The sequence below is a fragment of the Bos indicus x Bos taurus genome, chromosome 14 (genome assembly GCF_003369695.1).
Source record: "Bos indicus x Bos taurus breed Angus x Brahman F1 hybrid chromosome 14, Bos_hybrid_MaternalHap_v2.0, whole genome shotgun sequence".
Lineage (NCBI taxonomy): Eukaryota > Metazoa > Chordata > Mammalia > Artiodactyla > Bovidae > Bos > Bos indicus x Bos taurus.
Window position 1 is genome coordinate 64,108,953 of NC_040089.1, and position 20,380 is coordinate 64,129,332.

Consider the following 20,380-nt stretch of genomic DNA (forward strand, 5'->3'; position numbering starts at 1 on the left):
ATGTGGTTTCTATGTATAAGCATGCCGCTTTTATTTTTTTAATATTTATTGATTTATTGGTCGTACTCTGCAGCATGTAGGATCTTAATTCCCCCACTAGGGATCACACCCACGGCCCCTTCATTCCAAGAGTGGAATCTTAGCCACTAGACCAAAATATAAAAAAAAAGTCCAAACATGCCATTTTTAAAGATTTGGCTAAGTTAGCCCCTTCAACCTGTTGTCAGTCATTTTCTTCATGGCGTATGCTTATTTACCAAGGTCCCTAAAGGTTGGAACAAGTAGGGTAAGAGGTAGGTCTAATAATGATATGTGAGGAGTTCCTGAATTTTAAGGGTCTACCTGGGCCATAAGTGTAAACATCCTGGCACTCTAAATGTGATTTAGACTGGAGTGGTTCACGTGGCCTCACTGTTACCGAAGCACAAGTCTGTGTGCCCAATGCACAGTGAGGCCAGTCAGTACTAAAACAGAGTTTGGAACAGAGAAAGGTTTGTTACAGGTTCATACAAGGAGATGGGTGGCTCGTGCCCTAAGAACTCCAAAGGTACCGAAAGCTTTCAGCAAGCCCCTTTAAAAGCAAAAGGTGACGGATGGGTGTGGTGAGTTGTTGCATATTTCACAGTGTCAGCTCCTTGGTTCTTAAGGTCTGGTAATAGTCAGGTAATGATGATGCTGTAAATCTCTACTAGATGAATGTTATTCTCTGTCCTGATCAAAAAGGGCAAGATCCCAAAGCACAACTCACCCTCCAAGGTCCCAGTCCTGGCTAAGAGGAGGCGGATCTCAGTTGGCAGCTCCTTCAGGGCCAGGTTCCCACATTATTCCCAGCTCATCCCTGAGGGAGCCAGACATCCAGCCCAACTGGTCCTCAGTCTCCTCAGGTCGCCCAAACGAGGAGACCAGGCCTCATAGGTCAGGCAGACGGCACTGCTATCAGGTCACAGAGTAGGGATGGGGGAGAGGTTCACTGCTGCTCGAGGCCTGGGCCATGGCTAGTGGGGGGCCTTACTGAGGGCTCTGGAGCCCTCAGAATGTAGTTCCCGGTCTGTTCCCTGGGCCCTCCAGTTCACCTGCAGGCCCAAGCCTGGGTGAGCTGGAGGGTCTCCAGGAGAAGGCTTGAATCTGCCTCGTACTCACTCTACCTGACGACCACCACACCATTGACCCTTGGCTGAATTGCTTCCCTAATGGTCCCTCTTTGACAGTTACTTGTGAGCAGGGTCCACTGTGGTGCTGACCAGTCCTCTCGAGTTGTGTAGACTAGGGAGTGTCCTATTCCACCCTTTGTCACTAGAATGGGTGTTTTATATTAAGGGTGCCACACACACTAGCTTCCATCTAGCACGTAATTCAGAGCATGAATGGGAGCAGGTTATAGAATTGTGAAAACCTGTTACGTTGAAGATGATGTACCTTGTATTTCTACCATAGATCATGAATAAGGCTAGAACCCTGGAGGTGAGGGTTGACATGAAAAGTTACAGCCTCTCTGGTTCTCAGTATCGTCTATAAGCCTAGGAGCTTGGGTTAGATAATCTGTTAGGTGATCCTAGATCACCCTTCAGCTGTAAAAATTTCATAGAAATACTCCTAAGAACAGTCTTTTGCTTTCAGATGATTTGAGGTGAAGTCTGGTTAAATTTTGTGTCCTATTTAGAAAATAAGGACTAATTTACAAAAGATTGTAATTCCTATATTTTAAAATAACACTGAATAAATGAATAAGTGAGAAGGTCATTTTTGTAGCACTTTAACAATTCTGTGTATATGAAGTCTGATATCAAAGGTGGGCTTAATGAGGTTTAGATTTAAAAGGCCTGGAATCATATTTATGCTATTTATTTGCCTAGTAAGCTCTTCTCCCCTCTCCTACCCTGGCTGCTTTGCCTGGTTTATGGGATTTTAGTTCCTCCACCAGACCAGGGACTGAACCCAGGCCCTTGGCAGTGAAAACACCAAGACCGAACCACTGGACCGCCAGGGAATTCCCCTTCCTTCCTCCCTCCTCCCTTTCCTTTCTTTTCTTCCTTCCCTTTCTTTCTTTTCTTTCTTCTTTGAGGTATAATTGACACACATTATATTAGGTAAGCTTTTCTTTTCTAAGGAAAATTGAAGTTCAGACCAGTTCTGAATAATTTCAAAATTAGTAAGAATGACAAGTGACTGAAATGAGACAAAGGAAAACTTCAGAGGCCCTCGTTTTGGCTTTATACCAGTACTGCTGCTGCTACTGCTGCTAAGTTGCTTCAGTCGTATCCGACTCTGTGCGACCCCATAGACGGCAGCCCACCAGGCTCCTCCGTCCCTGGGATTCTCCGGGCAGAAACACTGGAGTGGGTTGCCATTTCCTTCTCCAACGCTAGATGCTCACATTGCTCTTAAAGTCCAGGTGGGCCACAAGGTGGCACCATTAGGTCACGTAAGTGAAATACTGAGGTAGCTAGGAAAAAACTTTTTAAAAAATCAAATAACTTTATTGCAAAAGTAATATGCTTCACATTGACCTCCCAGTACTAATTTGATGTCTATATTTTATTATTACAGATTAAAAATTGGAAATTTCAGTGGGAAGAAGTCCCTTGCTAAGAATTTTTAACATGGTGAACACAGTAAAAATTTATAGAAAATACTAAAAGGCATCAGAATAAAATATCTAAGATAATATTCCCTTTGTAAAAAATTAATTTTTATCTATCTTAAGCCAATATTTTTCTGAAATTTGAATTGTAACTAAAAAAATTTTTTTTTGGCTGCACCAGGCAGCATGTGAGCTCTCAGTTCTGGAGCCAGGGATTAAACCTGTGTCCCCTGCACTGGAAGCACCGAGTCTTAACCACTGAGATGCCAGGAAAGTCCCACTAAAGTTTAATAATTTTAAAATAATGGTTAAGTAATATAAATACTTCAGGATATATATTTTAGAAATTCTTGTTTGGTTTGTTGTGATTTCCTGATGGAGAAATAAAATTTTAGGCAAGTATTTTCTCACTATCCCAACAAGTAAGAAATGCTTGGGAATACTGAGTCCAGGAACATGGTCACTTCCTGTAAGTGGAAAACACTTCCAAATACTTTATTTTTATTTTTCTTACTCTTAAAAAAGTCTAATTTGTGTGAAATGATTGCATAGAGTTTATCAGAATGATATGTGCTAGATTGACACTTCTTGTAAAGTAAGAAACATTTCCAGATGTTTATTGTTTTGCCACAGTTTAAATAAAGTTTACTTTTAGTGAAATGATTCTAAGAGTTAATTCAAAGTGTGTAGGCTAGACTAATGTTTCCCTTTATATAACCTTTGATGAAAAGATTTGCTAAAAACTAATTCATTATATTAAAAAGAATCTTACGAAAACAAACTTAGGGACATAGTTTTTTCACCTATAAAAGTGAGAATAATGATATCAATAGTACTCACAGTATAGGTCTTTTTCATGAGGACTCGGTTATTACTAGAAAAATACTTAAACAGTGCCTGGCGTATAATAACTTGATAAATGTTACACATGTTGCTAAGCAGTTGTTTGCAGAGTAATAGCAAACATGCAAATCATTTTGCCCTTTCCATCATAAATAATAATCATAACATAATAAATATTTATAAACATAAATTCTTTGTTCCCTAAGAATATCACCTAAGTAATACTCGATTAGCCCACTTTTAATTAATATCAATATATGAGCTTAAGCACAATGTACTGGCCTTTCTTAAAGTAGCATTCTCTAATTCACACATTTGAAATTAACCTCCCCTTTACTGCAATAAAAGATTTTTAATAATGAAGTAATTGATAACTTGGTGTTGAAATCACACAATTAAAAAATTTTAGTTAAATTCGACTTGGGAATACCATAAAATGTGTATGCTTCACAAATTTAAATATAAACTAAAATTATATCTTGTGAGTCCAGCTCTATCTAAAACATACTCTTTTGAACTTCTGTTAATTGTTTTTGAGCCTTGGAAGTAAAATTCAGAAGGTTCTACTTTTAAACTTCCTACTTTAAGTATTCTTCATGGTACTGAAATAGCCTGAAATGATGTGTGTATGTTAAGTTGCTTCATTCTGACTCTTTGTGACGCTATGGACTGTAGCCTACCAGGCTCCTCTGTCTGTGGGATTCTCCAGGCAAGAATACTGGAGTTGGTTGCCATGCCCTCTTCCAGGGGATCTTTCCAACCCAAGAAAGGGATCAAACCCGAGTCTCCTGCATTGCAGGCAGACTAAAAAGCAGAGACATCACTTTGCCAACAAAGGTCTGCATAGTCAAAGCTATGGTTTTTCCAGTAGTCCTGTACAGGTGTGAGAGTTGGACCATAAAGAAGGCTGTGCACCGAAGAATTGATGTTTTTGATTTGTGGTGCTGGAGAGGACTCTTGAGAGTCCCTTGGACTGCAAGGAGATTAAACCAGTCAATCCTAAACGAAATAAACCTTGAATATTCATTGGAAGGACTGATGCTGAGGCTGAAGCTCCAGTACTGTGGCCACCTGATGGGAAGAGCTGACTTATTGGAAAAGACCCTGATGCTAGGAAAGACTGAGGGCAGGAGAAGTAGGCAGCATAGGATGAGATGGTTAGAGCATCACTGACTCAATGGACATGAATTTGAGTAGACTCCAAGAGAGAGTAAAGGATGGGGGGCCTGGCAGGCTATAGCCCATGTGGTCACAAAGAATCGTACCTGACTTAGCGACTGAACAACAACAGCAAAAGGATCCTAAATCTAACTTAGTTTAAGATGAACCGTAAATAAGAATCTTGGAAGTTTTATAGTGAGCAAAGCAAGCATTGCATTAAGATTGCTATCACAGTAACACCGTTTGCCAGTAAGAAATGAAGCTGGTTCAACAGCCTTTCATTATAGTCAGGTTCATCTGTGTCACATTTTAAATACATTGCCTAAAAGCTTACTGTGGTAGTCAAATTTTGTCCAAAAATATTATTTAAAAATTCTCTTAGACTATCTTCAGTGTCAGTGAATTTGAATCTGGGTAATAATTGGAAGACTATAGGGCGGATTCTTTTTTAATATGCTAGGAAATTCAATAATAAAATTATGGTACATGCAAACAATAGAATATAACCACTAAAAATAATTTAGAAGACTGATAACTTGGAAGCATGTTCACAATATAATAAAAAAGTTTAACATTAGTATGTATAGTATGAATTAAACATTCATATAGAGAAAAAAGCTGTGAGACTGTAACGTCAAAATATTAATGATAGTTACTTCTAGTTGTTAGGATTATGATAACGTACTTTCTTCTCTTTGTTCATGTTTATTTTCATAAGAATTTTACAATGAACTATAGAACTAGTCATAAGAAAAATGTTACTTCAAAATCCTGTTATAGTGAACTTAATTGAGTGTACATTCAGCAAAGAATTATTGGAACCCCCCATGTCTAGGTTTTAAGAAACAATGTGCCAGGCACTGTGTAATCTGCCAGGATACACAGACAGGTCAGACCCGTTTTTTGTCTTCTTAGAGGCATGGTCTGTCAGGAATTTAAAAAACAGTTATAAACAAGCAACAAAGCTTTGTATAAACCATTTTCTCCTGATCATCTTGTTAATTGTATAGAAGCTGCATGGCATTTTGGAAATCTTATAGACTAAATTTGAAATCCACTCTGACAATAATAAACTTAGACCCATTAAATTTTCTAAGTCTTGAAAATTATCAAGACCACTCTATTACAGAAATACAGAGCTTCCAGGGAGGACTCAGTGATAAAGGATCCCCCTGCAATGCAGGAGATGCAGGTTTAATCCCTGAGTCAGGAAGAGCCCCTGGAGAAGGAAATGGCAACCCACTCCAGTATTCTTGCCTGAGAAATCCCACAGACAGAGGAGCCTGCTGGGCTATAGTCCATTGGGTTGCAAAAGAGTTGGACGTGACTTAGCGACTAAACAACAACATTAGAGAAATATAACTGCTAAAGATAAATAGACGGAGAAATATATTATGTGTGTTTTGGGAAAGGGTTTAAAGACTGTTAAAATTTTTACTTGCTCACAGCTAAATTTCTTTTATATAGGGCTTTTTATCCCCTTGTCTAATATCTGTGGATCCGTGCATTACTTAGGTTTTACGAAAGGTAATTTTAAACTGCAAGCAGTTAGGATTTAATAAATTCACTGGACATTCTTGTTTTATGGCTCTTTGAGATCATTTTATGTTTTAAAAACAACTGTATCCTTCTAATAGGGTAAGAATAATCAGGTGAGTGAATCCAGATTCGGGGGTTCCATTTACTAATGTCATTCTCAGTTTTAGTACTTTCCCTTGACATTGGAAAATGCAGGTGATAAGATCTGATAGCATATCTCTTCAGGTATGCCATTTTTCCTTGAATTTTGTTGAGTGTTTGGTACTTTGATCTCTGATCAAAGTTGTTTGTGTAGGCATAAGGCTGTCAGTCCATTTGAACCAAGAATGTAGCATTTGGTCTTGCCTTTGCCAGTGACTTTTCAGAATGAAAAATAAATCAACACATTATGTATGGTTGGTGACATTGGATATAGAATACCAATTTAAAGTTATGGTATAGTAAGTATATGTTAAAATAGAACATGTTTTCTTCACTATTTCTTAACCATCAAGAATACTTAAAGCTGTTGAGATTGGCCTAAAATTAATGTAAAATAAAACTATAAAATAGAAAAGAGTGTTAACTAGAACTTTATTATCAAGTTGGCGACTCACAAGTTTTCACTGAAACCTCCTTACTCTTTGTTATGTGGGTTTATACAAGCGCTGTTTGGCTTTAGGAGCTCTTGTTACTGAGATCTGGGTGACTGCCTTGTCCCAGAGAATGAGTGACTCCATCCTCATGATTCCTGTGCAGTATAACAGAGCGTGAAGTTGGAAGTTTTAAAGCTAATACCAGCCCTCTTAAGACCTGACCCCCAAAGTCCTGCTTCTAACAATCCCAGGGAGTTGGCCTCTGAACCAGTCGTTGAACACTGTCCCTTAGGAATCAAAACTAGGCCATGGTGAACAACCTGAGGGCTTTCTGGGGCTTGACTATTCCCAGTATTGGCTGTTTTTGTGGGTTTTCCTCTGTGAGGAGGAACCAGTTCTTTTTCTTTCTTCGAGGTCTTTATTCCCCACTAGAGGTCACCCAGTTGTTAGAAACTGCTGTGTTAACAGGGGATCAGTGCTCTATGCAAGCTAGAGTACAGTTGAGGACTGGTCTCAGAGCTGTGCCCAGCCTCTGGAGGGTGGTAACTTACATTCTGGGTACTTGAGTCATATAGCTATTATGTAACTGAAGTGGGGCTTAAACCTAGGTGTTCCCAGTTCCAGATACATTCTGGGTGGAGCAGCCAAGCCCTCTGAACATCTGACTGTAGAGAAACTGCCTCTAGAGTCCTGTACACTCCTGAAAGCAGCCCCTGGCAGGAGAGTCTGACTGCATCGCACCCCTCTCCCTCCTGCATTCCCCACCTCTAAGGCCGCCTCCAGTGTGCCCACATCCTTTCACAAGGTGACAGACTCAGCCTTCTGTGAGTCTTGAAAGATATCACACATTAATGCTTGTGAAATGGTTCTTATGACGCCTTCCCTTTGGTAAATACCAGGGCTTCCACCTGAGCCCTTCCACGTGGTGAGTTCTACAAATTCTTCCATAAATAACCTCTTACTCTTCTAGCACCCAGAGAAATGACCTCAAAGAAGACCTTTCTTTCTTCCTTTTTTTTCTTTTCCCTTACATGGGGAAAATAAATACCTTCAGACTCAACAATATTTTCATCAAAATCTTTAGGCTTCCATATGACTCAGAAATTGCACTCCTGGCCATTTATCCCAGAAAAATGAAGATTTATATTCCCATAAAAAACATGCACCTGAATGTTTTAGAAGCTTTAGCATAACACCCCAAACTAGACATAATCAGATGTCCTTCAGTAAGTAGACAGTTTAACTGTGGTACGTCCATACCATGGAATACTACTCAGCAGTTAAAAAGAAAGAACCTGTTGATACAGACAACAATCCAGGTAAATCTCCAGAGAATTATGTTGAGTGGGAAAAAAAAAAAAACAATCCTCAAAGGTGGCATACTGTATGGTTCCATTTATGTATCATTCTTAAAATGACAGAATTCTAGAAATGGAAGATGGTAGTGGTTTCCAGGGGTTAAGGGAAGGTGGGGGCAGGAGGGGAATAGGTGTGTCTGTGAGTGGGCAAAGACCCTGGTGGGGATGGAGAGGTTCTGGGCCCGTGTCCTGACTTTATCAGTGTAAGTTAATATCCTGACTGATGTTGTACTACAATTTTACTCTATGTTATCATGAGGGAAACTGACTGGATGCCACACAGGATCTCTCTGTATTATTTCTTACAGCTGAAGCTGAATGTACGATTATCTCAAAAAATTTAACTGAAAAAATCTTGAGTCCTCTTCACCCTTCAGACTACAGTTAATATATATCCTGATTTTTATTCATTCCTATTATTTTGGGTGGGAGCTATTAATAGCTTTCTAGTGATTTATTTAGGGTCTTTGACATTTTCTTGGCAGGTTTCTAGTAAGTCTAATGCATTTATAAAATATTTAGTTTGAAATTGTAAATTTGTAATTTGATCAAGTTTATTTTCTTATTGGGCCTTGTCATATCAAAAGAAACTGGCAGAAAATAGTCTTTCTTGTAAATTTAAGGAAACATTTGGATTACTTTGGGGGTGCATAACTATATAATCTATAATTCTGTCTCCAATCACAAAGCAGCAATTGTCCTTTTCATAATATTGGGTTGACCAAAAAGTTCATTCAGGTTTTCTTATTAAGGTTGTACAGAAAAACCCAAGTGAACTTTTTGGCTAACCCAATATAAATGTTACAAACTTCAAAATAACCCCTGTACCATTTTAACATTGAAAAAGGAAGATTTTATATTAATATATTAGAGGCTTTAGTCATGAACACTCAGCTCCAGTGGGCAGGACAAGAGAGGAAAATAGTAAGCTTTGGGTAAACACAGATTATTTGTTCAAGGAAATCAATTGAGTGATTTGATAAATCAGTGATAAATGAAGTTTGTCTAAACTAGTATTACAGACCAACAGAAAACTAGGGAACAGTCGAGAAGTGTGGAAGTTTTGAGTATTACTGTGTCATCAGGGTATTTGCTGAACTATTATGGGACTGGTCCTCTCATGCAGCTTGTCAGCCCTTGTCTTCACTTGCAGCCTCACACTGTTGGCCTTTATGATACAACCTAACTTACATTGGTAAATGGAGCTTCATAAAATGCCACTAATTACTTTCCTATATAAGTTTACTTAAGGGGACTTGATAACAGCATGAATGACTAGTAAAAGTCATGAATTTCAGCTGGAGCTATAAATTTGGAATTTAGACTTTACTTTCCAACTTTACCACTTTGCATGGTATCTAGAACATTTTTGGCACACAGAAATGTTTACCTAGCAAATTACTATGGATTTTTTGTGGTCCATACTTCCTGTCCATGACCTCCCTCCCTTCCATGTTTCCTTCAAGAGGAGAGAGTGGTCAAAAAGAAGTCTCTGGAAATGTCTCTCAGTGCCCTGAGGGGAAACCTGAGGGGCTCCCAGTGAAAGCGCAGAGATGGGGCACCACCAAGGTGCAAGACGGGTGAGGTCAGGTAGGTGGAAAAAACTGCAGTTAGAGCTGAGCCAGTTTTCTTTCACACTGAAGAGAAAAGATGGGGGAACAATCTCAGAGATTTAAGTATACCAGCATTCAAATTAGAAATTTTTTTTTTCCTTAAACGTACCTATTTCAGTTCAGTTCAGTTCAGTCACTCAGTCGTGTCCGACTCTTTGCTACCCCATGAATCGCAGCACGCCAGGCCTCCCTGTCTGTCACCAACTCCTGGAGTCTACCCAAACCGATGTCCATCGAGTCGGTGATGCCATCCAGCCATCTCATCCTCTGTCATCCCCTTCTCCTCCTGCCCCCAGTCCCTCCCAGTATTGGTCTTTTCCAATGAGTCAACTCTTCGCAAGGTGGCCAAAGTATTGGAGTTTCAGTTTTAGCATCAGTCCTTCCAATGAACACCCTGGACTGATCTCCTTTAGGATGGACTGGTTGGATCTCCTTGCAGTCCAAGGGACTCTCGAGTCTTCTCCAACACCACAGTTCAAAAGCATCAGTTCTTCGGCACTCAGCTTTCTTCACCGTCCAACTCTCCCATCCATACATAACTACTGGAAAAACCATAGCCTTGATTAGGCAGACCTTTGTTGGCACAGTAATGTCTCTGCCTTTAAATATGCTACCTAGGTTGGTCATAACTTTCCTTCCAAGGAATAAGCGTCTTTTAATTTCATGGCTGCAGTCACCATCTGCAGTGATTTTGGAGCCCCCCAAAATAAAGACTGACACTGTTTCCACTGTTTCCCCATCTATTTCCCATGAAGTGATGGGACCAAATGCCATGATCTTCATTTTCTGAATGTTGAGCTTTAAGCCAACTTTTTCATTCTCCTTCACTTTCATCAAGAGGCTTTTGAGTTCCTCTTCACTTTCTGCCATAAGGGTGGTGTCATCTGCATATCTGAGATTATTGATATTTCTCCTGGCAATCTTGATTCCAGCTTGTGCTTCTTCCAGCCCCACGTTTCTCATGATGTACTCTGCATATAAGTTAAATAAGCAGGGTGACAATATACAGCCTTGATGTACTCCTTTTCCTATTTGGAACCAGTCTGTTGTTCCATGTCCAGTTCTAACTGTTGCTTCCTGACCTGCATACAGGTTTCTCAAGAGGCAGGTCAGGTGCTCTGGTATTCCCATCTCTTTCAGAATTTTCCACAGTTCAATGTGATCCACACAGTCAAAGGCTTTGGCATAATCAATAAAGCAGAAATAGATGTTTTTCTGGAACTCTCTTGCTTTTTCCATGATCCAGCAGATGTTGGCAATTTGATCTCTGGTTCCTCTGCCTTTTATAAAACCAGCTTGAACATTTGGAAGTTCACAGTTCACGTATTGCTGAAGCCTGGCTTGGAGAATTTTGAGCATTACTTTACTAGCGTGTGAGATGAGTGCAATTGTGCAGTAGTTTGAATATCATTTGGCATTGCCTTTCTTTGAGATTGGAATGAAAACTGTCCTGTGGCCACTGCTGAGTTTTCCAAATTTGCTGCCATATTGAGTGCAGCACTTTCATAGCATCATCTTTCAGGATTTAAGATGACTCAACTGGAATTCCATCACTTCCACTAGCTTTGTTTGTAGTGATGCTTTCTAAGGCCCACTTGACTTCTCATTCCAGGATGTCTGGCTCTAGGTGAGTGATCACACCATTGTGATTATCTTGGTCATGAAGATCTTTTTTGTACAGTTCTTCTGTGTATTCTTGCCACCTCTTCTTAATATCTTCTGCTTCTGTTAGGTCCATACCATTTCTGTCCTTTATCGAGCCCATCTTTGCATGAAATGTTCCCTTGGTATCTCTGATTTTCTTGAAGAGATGTCTAGTCTTTCCCATTCTGTTGTTTTCCTCTATTTCCTTGCATTGATTGCTGAGGAAGGCTTTTTTATCTCTTCTTGCTATTCTTTGGAACTCTGCATTCAGATGCTTATATCTTTCCTTTTCTCCTTTGCTTTTTACTTCTCTCCTTTTCACAGCTATTTGTAAGGCCTCCCCAGACAGCCATTTTGCTTTTTTGCATCTCTTTTTCTTGGGGATGGTCATGATCCCTGTCTCCTGTACAGTGTCATGAACTTCTGTCCATAGTTCATCAGGCACTCTATCAGATCTAGTCCCTTAAATCTATTTCTCACTTCCACTGTATAATCATAAGGAATTTGATTTAGGTCATACCTGAATGGTCTAGTGGTTTTCCCTACTTTGTTCAGTTTAAGTTTGAATTTGGCAATAAGGAGTTCCTGATCTGAGCCACAGGCAGCTCCTGGTCTTGTTTTTGCTGACTGTATAGAGCTTCTCCATTTTTGGCTGCAAAGAATATAATCAATCTGCTTTCGGTGTTGACCATCTGGTGATGTCCATGTGTAGAGTCTTCTCTTGTGTTGTTGGAAGAGGGTGTTTGCTATGATCGGTGCGTTCTCTTGGCAAAACTCTATTAGCCTTTACCCTGCTTCATTCTGTACTCCAAGGCCAAATTTGCCTGTTACTCCAGATGTTTCCTGACTACCTACTTTTGCACTCCAGTCCCCTATAATGAAAAGGACATCTTTTTTGGGTGTTAGTTCTAAAAGGTCTTGTAGGTCTTCATAGAACCATTCAATTTCAGCTTCTTCAGTGTTACTGGTTGGGGCATAGACTTGGATTACTGTGATATTGAATGGTTTGCCTTGGAAACAAACAGAGATCATTCTGTCATTTTTGAGGTTGCATCCAAGTACTGCATTTCAGACTCTTTTGTTGACCGTGATGGCTACTCCATTTCTTCTAAGGGATTCCTGCCCACTGTAGTAGATATAATGGTCATCTGAGTTAAATTCACCCATTCCAGTCCATCGTAGTTCGCTGATTCCTAGAATGTCGACGTTCACTCTTGCCATCTCCTGTTTGACCACTTCCAATTTGCCTTGATTCATGGACCTGATATTCCAGGTTCCTATGCAGTATTGCTCTTTACAGCGTCAGACCTTGCTTCTATCACCAGTCACATCCACAACTGGGTATTGTTTTTGCTTTGGCTCCATCCCTTCATTCTTTCTGGAGTTATTTCTCCACTGATCTCCAATAGCATATTGGGCACCTACTGACCTGGGGAGTTCCTCTTTCAGTGTCCTATCATTTTGCCTTTTCATACTGTTCATGGGGTTCTCAAGGCAAGAATACTGAATTGGTTTGCCATTCCCTTCTCCAGTGGACCACATTCTGTCTGACCTCTCCACCATGACCTGCCTGGTGGCCCCACAGGGCATGGCTTAGTTTCATTGAGTTAGACAAGGCTGTGGTCCTAGTGTGATTAGATTGACTAGTTTTCTGTGAGTATAGTTTCAGTGTGTCTGCCCTCTGATGCCCTCTTGCAACATCTACCGTTTTACTTGGGTTTCTCTTACCTTGGACATGGGGTATCTCTTCACGGCTGCTCCAGCAAAGCACAGCCGCTGCTCCTTACCTTGGACAAGGGGTACCTCCTCACAGCCACCCCTCCTGACCTTGAATGTAGAGTAGCTCCTCTTGGCCCTCCTGCGCCCGCGCAGCCCTACCTATTTGGTTTAACATAAATATTGGATGGTTTTTACTTTTCCCCCCACTGCAAATAGCATTTTATTTCTGAAATTGCTTTGGTGGGCTAACCTGAGATGCAGCCACCATTTCTAATGTGAAAAATATGCATTTCAAATTCTGGTACGTTAGAGCGAATTTTCACAGTCCAGTGAATTTTCTTCACTGCTGGTGGCACATTATCTGACTCTTCCGTCTTTCTGACCGTGTTTGTGGGCTCCTTTTGCCACTTTATTACTCCTCAGTGGCTTTACCAACTTCATAAGTTGATGCCTTACCCATTGATTGTCTAGAAAGTATTTACAGGTCCCTCTACATTGTCTGGGTTTAGTAGAACAGCAGGTCCTTTGTTATAACTGAATTTTCTCTTTACTGTAGATCCTTGCTGGCACATTTCTGGATTATCTGGTGAACCTTGTTAAGAATTCAGAGAAACTGTCACGTGATAAAGAAAGATCCAATCTTAAGGCTTACGTGAGTATTTTCTACTGTGGACTTCTTCACAATATGCAAAAACTTCAGTGAACTGTGGTCTTGAATTTGGGTATATTCAGTTCTGTAATCAAGATGAAAAATATGATCTATCGTTAGACTTTAGGCTTATTCAATTTGGAGGTTAGTAGTTTCTTAAGGACACAGAGAAACTCACATAATATACCATGCTTATTCTCACTCAAAAAATAGACAAGAAAGTCTTGCCCTTTTTACTGAGCCAATATTCAAAAGAATCCCAGTCTGAAAACCACAAGAATTCTTACTGTGTTTGAACCAAAAAACACTATGTTTTTTGGTTCAAAAACACCAAGTAGATTGTTTTTCATTATCTATTCTTAGAGAATTTAACCGAAGCACATTACCTCTTGAAAAATTCTTGATACATGGTATTTTAATTTTTAAGACATTTGTGATACCTCTGTCTTTTTTTATGATCCAGTTAAAAATACTATAGGGGAAAATAGGGAGATTACCTTGAAAGAGAATTTTTGACTGTTTTTTGAGTAACATCTTCCCACTGGGTTAGTTTCTTTTAAAAGTATTATATAATATAATAATCTGAAGTTTATCTTATCTTGATTTCTGTAATTCTTAATCATAAGCAGATTTCCCCCTTATTTAGAATTACCCTTAACAGTTCCTTCTCACCCTACATTTCTGTGTTAATTCTATCTAGGATATCCCTCCAGTATGCCCCCTTCTCTCTGCCACTGTATTAGATCAGGTTATCCTCATTTATAGCCTGGATTTCTACAATGACTTATTGATTGATCTCCCTGTCTCCAGTCTTGAGCCCCTCCAATCCAACCTCTTTATATTGCCAACAAAATCATCTTTTTGAAAGAATGATATACTAAGACTTTGCCATTTCCTTGACTTAGAATGCTTCAATGACCCCTACTAAAATCAAGTATAGTAAATCTTACCATGGGCTTATTCAATTCAGTCACTCAGTCGTGTCTGACTCCCATGAATCGCAGCACACCAGGCCTCCCTGTCCATCACCAACTCCCAGAGTTTACCCAAACTCATGTCCATCGAGTCAGTGATGCCATCCAGCCATCTCATCCTCTGTCGTCCCCTTCTCCTCCCGCCCCCAATCCCTCCCAGCATCAGGGTCTTTTCCAGTGAGTCAGCTCTTCACATGAGGTGGCCAAAGTATTGGAGTTTCAGCTTCAACATCAGTCCTTCCAATGAACACCCAGAACTGATCTCCTTTAGGATGGACTGGTTGGATCTCCTTGCAGTCCAAGAGACTCTCCAGTCTTCTCCAACACCACAGTTCAAAAGCATCAATTCTTCAGCGCTCAGCTTTCTACACAGTCCAACTCTCACATCCATACATGACCACTAGAAAAACCATAGCCTTGACTAGATGGACCTTTGTTGGCAAAGTAATGTCTCTGATTTTTAATATGCTGTCTAGGTTGGTCATAACCTTCCTTCCAAGGAATAAGCGTCTTTTAATTTCATGGCCGCAATCACCATCTGCAGTGATTTTGGAGAAGAGAGATCTCTTCAAGAAAATTAGAGATACCAAGGGAACATTTCATGCAAAGATGGGCTCGATAAAGGACAGAAATGGTATGGACCTAAAACGGAAGCAGAAGATATTAAGAAGAGGTGGCAATACACAGAAGAACTGTACAAAAAAGATCTTTACAACCTAGATAATCACGATGGTGTGATCACTCACCTAGAGCCAGACATCCTGGAATGTGAAGTCAAGTGGGCCTTAGAAAGCATCACTACGAACAAAGCTAGTGGAGATGATGGAATTCCAGTGGAGCTATTTCAAATCCTGAAAGATGATGCTGTGAAAGTGCTGCCCTCAATATGCCAGGAAATTTGGAAAACTCAGCAGTGGCCACAGGACTGGAAAAGGTCAGTTTTCATTCCAATCCCAAAGAAAGGCAATGCCAAATGATGTTCAAACTACTGCACAATTGCACTCATCTCACACGCTAGTAAAGTAATGCTCAAAATTCTCCAAGCCAGGCTTCAGCAATACGTGAACCGTGAACTTCCAGATGTTCAAGCTGGTTTTAGAAAAGGCAGAGGAACCAGAGATCAAATTGCCAACATCCGCTGGATCATGGAAAAAGCAAGAGAGTTCCAGAAAAACATCTATTTCTGCTTTATTGACTATGCCAAAGCCTTTGAGTGTGTGGATCACAATAAACTGTGGAAAATTCCGAAAGAGATGGGAATACCAGAGCACCTGACCTGCCTCTTGAGAAACCTGTATGCAGGTCAGGAAGCAACAGTTAGAACTGGACATGGAACAACAGACTGGTTCCAAAAAGGAAAAGGAGTACGTCAAGGCTGTATATTGTCACCCTGTTTATTTAACTTATATGCAGAGTACATCATGAGAAACGCGTGGCTGGATGAAGCACAAGCTGGAATCAAGATTGCCAGGAGAAATATCAATAATCTCAGATATGCAGATGACACCACCCTTATGGCAGAAAGTGAAGAGGAACTAAAAAGCCTCTTGATGAAAGTGAAGAGGAGAATGAAAAAGTTGGCTTAAAGCTCAACATTCAAAAAACTAAGATCATGGCATCTGGTCCCATCACTTCATGGGAAATAGATGGGGAAACAGTGGAAACAGTGTCAGACTTTATTTTGGGGGGCTCCAAAACCACTGCAGATGGACTTATTGGGAAGATTAAATAAAATTCATTAAAAGCCCTTAATGCGGTGCCTGGCTCAGAACAGGCCCTCAGTCTGTCTTACCGTTTCCCCTTTGCCCTCATGGCAGCAGCAGAGCTTAACATGGCCCAGGACCAGAGGGGCAGTGACTCTGTGGGAAACCAGGCTAAAAGGGGTACCGGCCAAGAATCTCACTAGACTCCAGAGCCAGGCTTTCTGAATCCCTGTGAGGTTAGGCACAATAGATTGATCTAGCATCCAATTCCATCTGTGTTCCAGAAAGACTTTGCCTGGTAAATTACAAGCCAGCTCATTTGTGACTAAGCTTTTGTAACCTTAGGAGCCATCTTTACAAACACATTAGTCTCTGCCTTTGTTTTCTTCTTTCGGTTTGTTTTCTCTTTAACTCCTTAGTAAAGTTTCTTGTGTCAGGCTTTAACTTTTTCTTAAATGGATCAAGGAAGAGATGGTTGCAGGTGGGGTGGAGATGCACATGCATGCATGCACACTGAGAGACCCAAGAGATTTCTAGGGGCAGGGAGTGTCAGTGAAAGAGGTGTGGACAAACCCGTTGGTGAAGTGAGTCTACTCGGATGGGTGCAATATTAGCATGGACACAGCTATTCCCATGGAGACCTCATCTCTCCATCTTCAGACAGTGGGCGTTTGGCAAAATCAGGTAGCTAGATGACCATAGAACAAAGCAGAATAGGATCAATACTGTAAAAAAGATGGACATTCTTAATTTCATAATAGGTCTGGTTTTTAAATTTAGTTTTCTGCTTTCCTTAGCTTTTCTCTTTCTATTAAAATTTGACCTTTGTGCTCTAAACAGCATTTGAAAGTGAAACTGATAGTCGCTCAGTCGTGTCCAACTCTTTGAAACCCCCTGGACTGTGGCCCGCCAGGCTCCTCTGTCCGTGGGATTTCCCAGGCAAGAATACTGAAGTGGGCTGCCCTGCTTTCCACTAGGGGACCTTCCCAACCCAGGGATCGAACCCACATCTACTGCATCTCCTGCAGTGGCAGGCAGACTTTTTACCCACTGAGCCATCCGGGAAGCCCCAAACAGGATCGAGCAGGTGCTTACTGAGTGTGAATTAAGTTCATTTTTTTTTTTTTATTCTGATTCAGTTAACTTTTGAGCACATGATTCTGTTTTACCGTATAGAATATCTCAAGTACAATAAGAAACAAATATATGAAAGAGAACTGCTGTGTGTGTATGTGTGTGTGTGTAAGGAACTTACTGTCTGTGTCTTCCGACAATGTAATAAAGCTAAATCTAAGCACTTATGTCTTGCTTTACTTTAAAAATATCTCAGTCTTTTTATATGATGAAAAAGGGCTTTATGATAATTTAATTGCAATTTTGATCCAGCAGATATGGTAAAACTTAGACATTTTAATGGAAAATAAGATATAATTGATAACTCTGATGTTTCTGTTTGGTTAAGTAACTTATTAGAGGCAGGAGACCAAGAAGGATGAGAAATAGTACTTTTCTAAATGACTTCACTCTCTTGATTTAGTTTGGCTTCTCTGAATCTCAACTCACCTCATGTTTCTTTACAGGCACATTCCATCCACCACATCCGAACAATGTCCTACGTTTTTGTAAATGATTCTTCTCAGACTAATGTACCCTTGCTACAGGCCTGTATTGATGGAGACTTTAACTACTCCAAGAGGCTTTTGGAAAGTGGCTTTGACCCAAATATTCGTGACAGCAGGGGCAGAACAGGCCTTCACCTCGCAGCAGCCAGAGGGAATGTAGACATCTGCCAGTTGTTACATAAATTTGGTGCTGATCTCCTGGCCACTGATTATCAGGGAAACACGGCTCTTCATCTCTGTGGCCATGTGGATACTATTCAATTCTTGGTTTCCAATGGACTCAAAATTGATATTTGGTAAGTTCTGTGGTTTTTGAAGTCTCGTCACTTCCTCCCATTAGCCTCTCAGCCAGTGGTCTAATCTTGGAATCTATTGATTTTGTTTCCTCATTGATCAAGTGTAGTGACAAGCTCAGAAAGGTATGAGGACAACGAGTGAGGGAACAAGAGCCTGACTTCTAGATTTGTGCTGAAGCAGTGTAAAGTTTTCTATGAAAATAGTGGCTAAGTTCTGCTACTAAATAATTATGTATTATAAGACGGAAAAAGAAGAACTAACATTTGTTGAAAATCTGTTATGACCTGGGCACTGCGTTTACTGTGTTAGCTCATTTAATCTTCAGAATGAATAGCTCTTAAGTATTTGTTTTATAGATGAAATAGTTGAGACAAGAATTCTGGGTTAAATGACTTAACACAGTTGGAATTTAAAACTAGTTCCACCTGGTTCCAAAGCTTGTTTACCTTCTATCGTGTAATATACCAGACTAGCTTCATTATCTCTCTGGACTCATGAAGTATAAGAGTCCTTCTTATACTGAACAATTTGAAGAAGTAGTGTTTTTTGTTTTGTTTTAGTGATACCTTGTCTCTTGAGTGGGAACAATATCAGGTCACTTTAAAAATAAACCTTGACCTTTAAGATACATTTTTTATACCTAATTTATTGGTGTTATAATGTCCCTAAATCCGAATAAGACAGTAAATGATTCTGCTACTATAGGACAAAATGTCTAGGAATTAACTATAGGATTCAGTGTTAGTCAGGCTTTCTCCTGTTGTTAAATGGTTAGGTGAACCAACGCAGATTATTTGATTGCTTTTGAGCTTAGTTTTTTTTTGTTTTTTTCTTTTAGCTCTTAGACATTTCAAAAAATAGACACTGTTCTCATGAAATATATAAATGTCAGATAAGAATGAATCTAGAATCTAGACTTTTCCAATTAGTTTCTAGGAAGATGCCCTTTTTTCTTTATTCTCATTTATCTACTCTTGACTATGTATATTTTTTCCTTTTTCCTAAAAGAAAAAAAAAGGTTAACTCAAAATTCAGGCTCCATCTCAACCACTGGTTCTGTTCTGGTTTTAATTTTGAGTTAATGGGGCCCGTGCCTTCCTCACTGAGATCCCCACAAATGGCTACTAACAGTATAGTGTAACAGCTATTTTTATTTTTATGAACTTTTTAGCAACCATCAAGGTGCTACACCCCTAGTTCTGGCAAAGCGCAGGGGAGTGAATAAAGATGTCATCCGATTGCTGGAATCGTTGGAAGAACAGGAGGTAAAAGGATTTAACAGAGGAACTCACTCAAAGCTAGAGACCATGCAGACAGCTGAGAGTGAAAGGTACTTAAGATTTCATTTTTTTAAGAGGCAAGTCACTTCAGGTGAATCTTTTTTGTGGTTTGTTTCTTTTGTCTTTTTAAATTTATTTGTTTTTAATTGGAGGATAATTGCTTTACAGTATTGTGCTGGTTTCTGCCATACATCCACATGAATCAGCCATAGGCATACGTATGTCCCCTCCCTCTTGAGCCTCCCCCGCACTACCGCCCCACCATGTCACCCCCTAGGTTGTCACAGAGCACCGATTTGAGCTCCCTGAGACAAATTTCAAATTCCCGCTGGCTCTCTGTTTTCTGTATGATAATATATACGTTTCAGTGCTCCTCTCAGTTTGTCCCGCCCTCACCTCCCCCTCTGGCCACAGGCCTGTTCTCTGTCTCCGTCTCCATCGCTCCCCTGTGAGTAGGTTCATCAGTACCATCTTTCTAGAGTCCATTTACGTGGGTTAATATACACAGTATTTTTCACTTTCTGACTTAGACTTCACTCTGTTTAATGGGCTCTAGGTTCATCTGCCTCATTAGAATTGACTCAAATGCATTCCTTTTTGTAGCTGAGTAATATTCCCTTTTGTGTATCTTCTATAGCTTCTTTATCCATTCATCTGTCCATGGACATCTAGATTGCTTCCACGACCTAGCTATTATAAATAGTGCTGCAATGAACATTGGGGTGCATATGTCTTTTTAAATTATGGTTTTCTCAGGGTACGTGTCCATTAGTGGGATTGTTGGGTCATATGGTAGTTTTATTTCTAGGTTCTTTTTTTTTG

The 20,380-nt window shown here is 40.0% G+C and overlaps 1 protein-coding gene across 1 annotated transcript in view; it reads left to right on the top strand.

Annotated features, from left to right (window-relative positions):
* The window catches only part of ANKRD46 (ankyrin repeat domain 46), a 41,272-nt gene that overhangs the window by 13,180 nt on the left and 7,712 nt on the right, over positions 1-20,380 (top strand). Inside the window, exons 2-4 of the mRNA XM_027561432.1 lie at positions 13,590-13,685; positions 17,940-18,277; positions 19,450-19,608. Coding sequence (XP_027417233.1) covers positions 17,967-18,277; positions 19,450-19,608 — 470 coding nt within the window. The 5' untranslated portion in view covers positions 13,590-13,685; positions 17,940-17,966. The remainder of the gene's footprint in view (positions 1-13,589; positions 13,686-17,939; positions 18,278-19,449; positions 19,609-20,380) is intronic.